The 8248-nt window shown below is 35.2% G+C and overlaps 1 protein-coding gene across 2 annotated transcripts; it reads right to left on the bottom strand.

Moving 5' to 3' along the window:
• Positions 1-1860: 1860 nt before the first annotated feature.
• LOC127798166 (ribosome biogenesis regulatory protein homolog) lies at positions 1861-7576 on the bottom strand. 2 transcript variants are annotated; one of them, XM_052331528.1, is made up of 9 exons: positions 7336-7576; positions 6750-6898; positions 6491-6641; positions 5156-5207; positions 4901-5029; positions 4545-4662; positions 2801-2984; positions 2597-2710; positions 1861-2481 (listed from the first exon to the last, which is right to left on the bottom strand). In XM_052331528.1, exons 2-9 carry the CDS (start codon positions 6833-6835, stop codon positions 2326-2328), a joined length of 990 nt encoding a protein of 329 aa, XP_052187488.1. In that variant the 5' UTR covers positions 6836-6898; positions 7336-7576; the 3' UTR covers positions 1861-2325. The 2 variants fall into 2 exon arrangements, with proteins under 2 accessions (XP_052187488.1, XP_052187487.1); XM_052331527.1 differs by having other exon boundaries at positions 6750-6907.
• Between the last annotated feature and the right edge of the window lie 672 nt (positions 7577-8248).

Genomic DNA, 8248 nt, shown 5'->3' on the forward strand with positions numbered 1-8248 from the left:
TGCCAGCTTAACTATATTTTGTTCGTACCTGTAGGTAGTTATATTATAGGTTTGTGGATCAATGAATCTGGAGTTGGACTATAATTAGGCAGCAGAGACCAAGTCCAAAGCCTGCAAGATAATCATGATGTAGTGCTACTGAACTATTGTATTTTTGTATGTAGATTTTGAAGAGTTGGGATTACATAACATGAATATGATCTCTCCTACTTCCTCTTGTCCTGCTTTGTTTTGTTGTTATCTGTGTTGATGCTGCCATTTTTTGTTAGTATTAGTTGGCACTAATTATTGCAATGAATTTTTTGTCTAGTATTTGGGCTATATATGTTAGGCAGGTAGTACCCACTTTTGGTCTACCTTTTTAAGTGTACTGTTGTTTAATATGGTAAGTGAACTTCCAGATTTTGCAAATTCTTTGGGCATGTTTGTATTCAAGTTATATTCAAAAGAGTTGGAAAAAAAAAAGGGTTTAATAATGATAATTTGTTTTATTTTTATTTTTATTTTTATTGAGGAAGCTAAATTGTGATGGATGTTGAGGCATGTTGGAATCCCTTACTCTTCCCGCTGGCCAGGCCAGTTGAAAATTTTACAATTGATATAACTTCTGACCATAAGCATATGTTGGATGGTTTAACACTTGTAAGTATAACTTTATAATAATTTTTATAATATAAGCAATTCCTTTACCTCATAAGAAGTGTATATATTGGGGGGTTTGATAAACCATTTTTATATATGAGCAGATATTCATACTTCTTGAGCATGGTACTGGTACATCATGATCATACAAGTCTGCTTTTATAATGATATTTTATCTTCTAAGCATCCTTGCAATAAACTCCAATTAATTCTCTCAAAATTTTATCTTTTTTGCTTTTGATTCAACTTATGGTGCATATGCAATAGCAATATCTAGAGGTTTTCTCTTAGAATAATTTTTTGTTAACTTCTTCACATTTATTACCTCGTCTTTAAAATCTCTTTCATAATTTTTCTCTTATCATTCCTTATATACTCTTTTCTTTAAGTGTCAAAAGTATATATTTTAACTCAATCAACATTTTAGCCTTGTCACCAATTTATTTCATTTTTTAGAGGTAAATAATATTAATTTCCTTTTTATATCCTTATCATCATATCCACTACCTTTCCTAAAATTGTCGGTCAAGGTTGTAATATTTCATGATTGAATCTTGAACCTTTGATCTTGGACTAATCCTTTTTACTTGCATTTGTTTGTGAAAATGTGAGATACCTTGCAAATTTAGCACTATATTTGGGTGTCGATGCAGTGGCCCAAGTCAATATTTTACTGTACTTGAGTCGTACCGTATAGCATGTTGTAAAGAGGGTGTAGGTATGCACAACAAAAAGAGGGTTATAGCCCAATCAAATAATGTTTGCTACCTAAAGTAACCACATGCTCTTTCTCATATGTGGTCAAGACTAACAATGATAAAGGGAAATAACTTTTTTTTTAACACACACAGTTTTAATAATTTTTGTTGGTGTTGGTGTTACGATTCTCCCAGTGGTTTACCATATTGTTGGGGGCTGAGAAAGGAGGGGGGAATTCAGCAAAGTCGGGTGGTTATAGTTTGACTTGTTTAAAATAGTCAAAGCCTACTGATGTAATCTATTATTATATTTGCATTTGGCAGAACATGCCATATGTGCTTGTCCCTTCAAAGCAAGCACTTGGCGTCACAAAGACCAGAACAAGGGCACAATACGTCTTCCTTCTCAGAAAGCATTTGGAATCTGTTTGGAACATATATGAAAGTAACAATCTAAAATGCCGACACCAGGATAAAAGAAATAGAAAATGAAAACATCACTCAGATATGACCACCAAAATTAATGAATAAAAATGATTCAGTAGAAATCTTTATGATGTTCATCTCAATTATGAACCCCTAGCTGCTTCTCACTTTCATTTAACAAAACTTCCATTCCAGTGCCTTCAACAACAACAGGCAAGCACAGGATGCCTAGTAGTAGAAGAGGAATCTCTATGCAGAATGTAATCTCTTAGGCCTAATCTAATTATCACCGCAGACAAAAACATACCAATACTATTACGGTTTCGGATGGTGGAATACGGGCCAAATCTTATGGTGTTCTTCCTGATTATTGACCCTTTTGCTGCTTCTTCAATACATCATACTGGTGCGAACATGAGAAAAAAAATCATGCAATGGTGAGTGAGATTTCCTTAAAACTCAGGAACTAAACATCAACTTCACTAAAGGATAATATCACTTCGTTTTTGATTAACAAAGCCTTGGTAACAAAACAAGGTCAGGTTTTATAAAGCTGATTTTATTTCGATTTTCCTTTGTTCGAATATGATCCCTTTTTGGACGTTTTCTTGAGAGGTTTCTTCTTTGCTTTCAACTTGCCCGAGGTTGATGAAGAAGACGTCCCTTGTTTGTTCCTTTGCCTCCTTTCTTTCTTCACATTATACATATTCACGGCCTATTTTAATAAACATTCAGGAGTTACGGCATGATTCCATGCATCAATAAATAAAATGGAAGCACAGATCTTCAACCGGTAGTATAGAAATATATTCCAAACGCTTCGGCCATACCTTCTCAACGTTCAGAATATCATGGGAATTTTTTGATATTAACTTGTTCAGGACCTTTTCAGTTTGCTGCTTCTCTAACGAGCCCATTCCTGAGCCTTCAACAACGGGCAAGTACTGAATGCAAACAAATTGGGAAAGGGTAATCATAAGTTATTGCAGTGATCTATTCACAATGGCCAGGGATTATCAAAATATTGTACAGACCTTGCGATATTTCCCTTCATGCTTTGGGGGCTTTTCTCCTGGAAGCTTCTTGTCAAATTTTCCGCCACTGGCAGTTGAGGTTCCAGCCATGCCAGCAACATTTTCAAGTTCTTGTTTGGTAGCTTTCTTTGGTGCAGCTTGAGTTCCTGTTATGGGCAGAGATGTAGCAGCCAATTGAATATGGCTGCAGAATTGAACACAATATTTTGGTGTTATGATGAATGGGATAAAAATAACCATAAGTTCTTTATGCACAATTAACATAATGAAAACAGGCTAAGAGTCCATGATGCAATCAGTATATTTAAGTCCAAGTGCAGGATCTTAAAAAAAAAAAAGTCCCGCCAGAATAGCATGATATTCCTAAAATCCTAAGAGGTGACATGTCTATTCAATTCATGCAGACTCCTTGTTCCAGATGAATCAACAAAATGCCCCCTTGCATCAGATATCATTATTTAATAGAAGCAAAAGAGCAACACAACATTGAATAGCAATCCTTATTCCATTAGAACAGGGAAGAAGAATAAACAGCATCAGATATAAGTTGTTCTTCAATGAATTAGTTTTCCACAATTGGACTCTACAGGTAACTACAATAAGATTACCACTGAAATAAATACTTCTAAAGGAAGCTTCTAACAGAACTTTCAGTTTTGGTTTTCTTCTTCCTTTTTTTTTTTGGGGGGGGGGGTATTCCGTTTTTGTTCAGTTAAAAAAAAAAAAATTGTAACATGTTATTTGATAACTTTGATTAGTTTTCAGTTTTGCTTTAATTTTTTTTTCTATCTTCTTTTTCCCCATCTATCCACTACTAGTGAGATCACCCAACTCCTGCAACTCTCTTGAAGTTGCCTGGTGACACCTAGATGTGGCTGCCAAAGTGTAGCAACAACGAAGGTCAACAGCAAAGAGAATGAGAGGGAAAGAAAATGAAAGTGAAATAAAAACTATAAAACACATCTATGGTGTTTCCACAGTTTCCAAGAACTTTTCAAAATAATAGAAAAGAAAGCCCAACCAGAACAGGCCCTAAATAACTGACATGAAGATAGGTAGTGAAAAGAGCATTGCCAACATTAAACTCCTATTCATGCATGGAAGTTTTTATAATTTCTTCAATTATTTTAATTTTTTTCTTCTTTTTTTTTTCCCGCCGGGGGGGGGGGGGGGGGGGGGGGGGGGGGGGGGGGGGGAAATAAGAAATTGGCAATTGTCTTTTGATCCATTTGTGAACAAGAAGATTGAAAATTAAAGAAAAAGGGTACTTGTTGTCTTGCTGAAGGGGTGGGGAAGGGAAGCTTGCTTATGAAATGAAATAAATAGTCAATCTAGGAAAGGAGATCTTGCTAGTTTTTTTTTTTTTTGGAACTACAAATGAGCATATTACTATTTTTTTATCAGTGATGATAAGCAAAATTTAGAATACCTGAAGATCATCAACAAATAAAGCTCACCAGATCGTCCAAAAGGTCTGTTTTTATTTTGTTATAGAACACAATTATTTCACAAATAAAAGGGTTAAGAACCAAGATCTTCGAAACCTAAGAAATTAATGGGCATTCAGTAATGAGATGAGATAATAATGTTCTTGGTCAAGGAAGAAAGTATTTAGGTTCCAAACAAAAGAAGGCTTTTGCCATACAAAGATGGTCAAAATTGATATTTGTACTAACAGAAGAAAAAGAATTAGTAACAAAAAAGTGTAGGTTAAGCAACTTAGATAAAAGGTAAAGGGTAAGACCTTGGAAGGGCGCCAACTTTTGCAGCTTCTTTCAAATTCTTCAATCGATTCTTCTCTTGCTTTGCAATTTGCTGCTTCTTATCTGTTCGTCTCTTAGCAAAAGGATCTTGTCCTAGCTCTGAGAGAAGTTCCAATGATAACTTTTAGACCAAGGTACAAAATGACAACTTAAGGATCATTTCACCAAAAAGACAGGAGGGTTGTAATGAAATTGTGATGCTTATTTGCACCATGTTAAACATTTTTCTCTTTTCCAATCAACAAAACAGGATTAAGAGGCATTAATGGCCTCATATAAATAAATGATGGAAAATTCTTTTTATTTTTTTTGCTAGGTAGAGCATTCAAATATTTACCATCAGTTTCCTTTGCCTCAATGATGGCAACATCTCTTTCATCATTAACACGATCATAACCATGGCGGCGCTTCCAAGTACCAGTCTGTTCATCATATACAACCTTGTCTTTTTTGTGCTTTACTATACCTGGAAGATTGCAAAACAAGATTAAAAAACTGTAGAACTCACAGAAGTAGATCAGTTCACATAATAACTATTTGACAGTACATTTTTAAATTTTTACTATGTCTATAGGAAGTCTTATTGACTAACCTTTCCTTTGAGCAAACACTTCCCATCTCGTAGGAGGTTTTTTCTTTGGCAGCTGATATAAAAAAGTTCCAATAAGCAGTCAATCATTTTGCTAAACAAGAAAAGTGCAAAACATTAACAGCATCACATATGCTGTTCCAGGGAAAGAGGAGTCAATACTAATGATGATCCAGTGACTTTGAAGATCCAATCATGCAATAGCAGTTAATAGAAAAGCGTTTGTTTCTCAAAACCCCTAGTTTGAAAAGGAAATTATAATGTATAAGCAGATGATGGTGCCAGGTATACTCTTGTCACCCACAACTAATAATATTTTGTTGTGGCTTATTTTGGAACTGATACAACGGTTTTTCAAACACCACTCTTGACTGTTGGTCACAATTTTATTGCATTTGGATCTAGATATCACTCCCTAATAAAGTGATACCGTGTTACCTTTTTCTATCAATTACTTAACAATTTGTCTCATGGACTAGTCTCTGGAGTGCATCTTAGAACCTCTAAACATGCTGATTCTACAATGGTGACAATATAAGATGGTTCTAAATTGAGAGAATAACAAGCAACATCTACAAATGTAATATACTTGCAATCATTCAGCATTGTTTCTTTTGTCCAGGTTTGTGCTAATTCTTTATTTTTCTTCTACAGAACTTGTCTCCTAGGGCCTTTCATTGTACATTACCCTTTGTTTTTCAAAAGAACATTTTGTTTGCAAATAACCAATTCACTGCATCTACTTTGCAGTTCCAAGAAAGCAGCTCGCAATATGTCAAATAACTGCATGGACGGACCTTATAAGATATGTAGAAAAGCAGACAGCAAACATCTTTACTACTTGACATCACAGGACCAACCAGAATTTCAGGAACCTCTCATATGAATAAATTAATTGTTTCCTTATCAAAATAATCATTGAACTGGAGTGTCCCCAGTATATTTAACTCATCTAAGCTCCCTACACCCCCTATATTTTGTGCTCACAGTAACAAGCTTCACTACTCTGCTTACCTTCTTGTATTGTCCTTATTCATAAATAATGTCTTATCATCTGTAAATATGTTTGATCTCTCTTTCAACCACACAAACATGTAAATCTACATACAAACACCAGCAATAACAACAATAATAATAATAATAATTGCATTCTTTCAATATTTTTGACCTTGGTATTGAAAGGAGTGATATCCTTACAATTTCACTTTGAAGAGGACCTTCTAACAATACATCTTACAAAGCCATCTCATACTATTCTACAAAAGAAAAAACAACAAAGGCATCCAGCTAAATCAATTTTGCAATGAATAAGCGAAAGAACAGAAAGAAAGTACACACAGGCTTCGCCCTTGGCAATTTAGTCGTTGGTGGCGGCAACGTGACAGTCGGCCCATCAGGGTCTTCAGTGGAAGGTAAGTTGAAAAGAGCATCTGCAAGTGCTTGAACCAATTTCGCGCCCTTTTGCAGGCATTCCGTTACAAGCTCCTCCCTGAATGTACACATTCACAACAAGGAACATGGCGAATCAGTGCCGAAATCGATCTACTAGAATTTTATCAGAGAGCGAACAGGAAAGAGAAAAAGAAGGCAGCTTAACCTGGAAGACGGAGGAGACGGAAAATGGTGGCTAGGATCGAAGGCCATCAGATTTCCAAGGTCTATCAAATACTGTTGTTCTCCCATCTTTCTGTACAAGCCGAGAACCAAAGCTTTCTTTGTTGTATCTCTACCAACAGCTCCTCTCTCCTAGAAACCCTAAACATTAGGGTTTATCGAAATATATTGTCAGGGATGTGGGCGCTGGCAAATTTTGGCAAATAACTTGATGTCTGTAGGGTTGCAATCGAGCCGGGCCTCGGCTCGGAAAATCTGAGCACAGGCTCGAGCTCGAGCTCGAGTCGAGCCTGGAAGCTTGGCTAGAGCTAGAGCTCGAGCTCGGCTCGGGCTCGGGCTCGGGCTCGGGCTCGGTTCGTCAATTCGATTGACGAGCCGAGCTCGAATTTATCAAATTTTCCACCACAGTATGCATATGGACATGAAAGATAAACAATAGACAAAAACCCAACAACAAATAGCAGTATGCATATGGACATGAAAGATAAACAACAGACAAAAACTCAACAATAATCTATTTCATAACAAGAAGCATAGAAAATATTGGCATGGTTTTCAAAAAATATAACCACTAAGAGGAGGCTGTGCGGCGGCGGTCGTAGGCGACGGCCCTGCAGCGGCAAGCTTAAGAAAGGGCAGCGGCGAGAGGCGGTGAAGAGGGCCGCAGTGAGAGACGGCGAGAGGCTTCAGAGAGGCGGCGGCTTTCTTCTCTAAAGCCGGCGGCGAGAGGCTCAGGCAGTGAGAAGCAGCAAGAGGCAACGAGCGCGGGCCGTGGGTCTTCTTCGTTCTTCCCTCTTCAATACACAGGCAACTGGAAGCAAAATTAGGGTTTCTAGAACACCAAGTATTTATAGGGTGTGTTTTATAATTTTTATAATATATAAAATATAAAAATTTTGATCACTATTATGAAGTATGAACTTGATTCTAATAATAATAATTTTAATTATTATTATTATAAACTAATAATTTTAATTACTATTATTAAAATTAATAAAATTTAGAATGTGGATTTAATACTAATAATTCTATTCACTATTATTAGTATTATGAACTATTGTTAATTTTAGATAAAATTATTATAAATTTTATAATGTCATATCAATTTATATATTTTATTTATACATAAAATACTTAAAATGTGTATTTAATATTATCTATAACAATTAATTTGTTGAATTAACATATAACGTTAGTTGAGTAAATTAAGTATTACTTGAGTGAGATATGTAGTTACTCAATACAAACTCCAGTAAAACTTTTTAAAACTAGAATAAATTATAATTTTAATTGACTATAATTTTTATTTAGTTAATTAATAATTTAAATATATAAAAATTCATACTTTATCTGATAATTTTTAATTTTTTACTCAACTAAAGTACCACTTAGTTGATCAACTCTTTGGTTGTTCAAAGACAATGATTATAACATCATATCAAGGTTATTGGTTTTTTAAAACCTTGTTTAAATTATTTGTTA

Source organism: Diospyros lotus, chromosome 3 (genome assembly GCF_014633365.1).
Source record: "Diospyros lotus cultivar Yz01 chromosome 3, ASM1463336v1, whole genome shotgun sequence".
In the NCBI taxonomy this organism is placed as follows: domain Eukaryota; kingdom Viridiplantae; phylum Streptophyta; class Magnoliopsida; order Ericales; family Ebenaceae; genus Diospyros; species Diospyros lotus.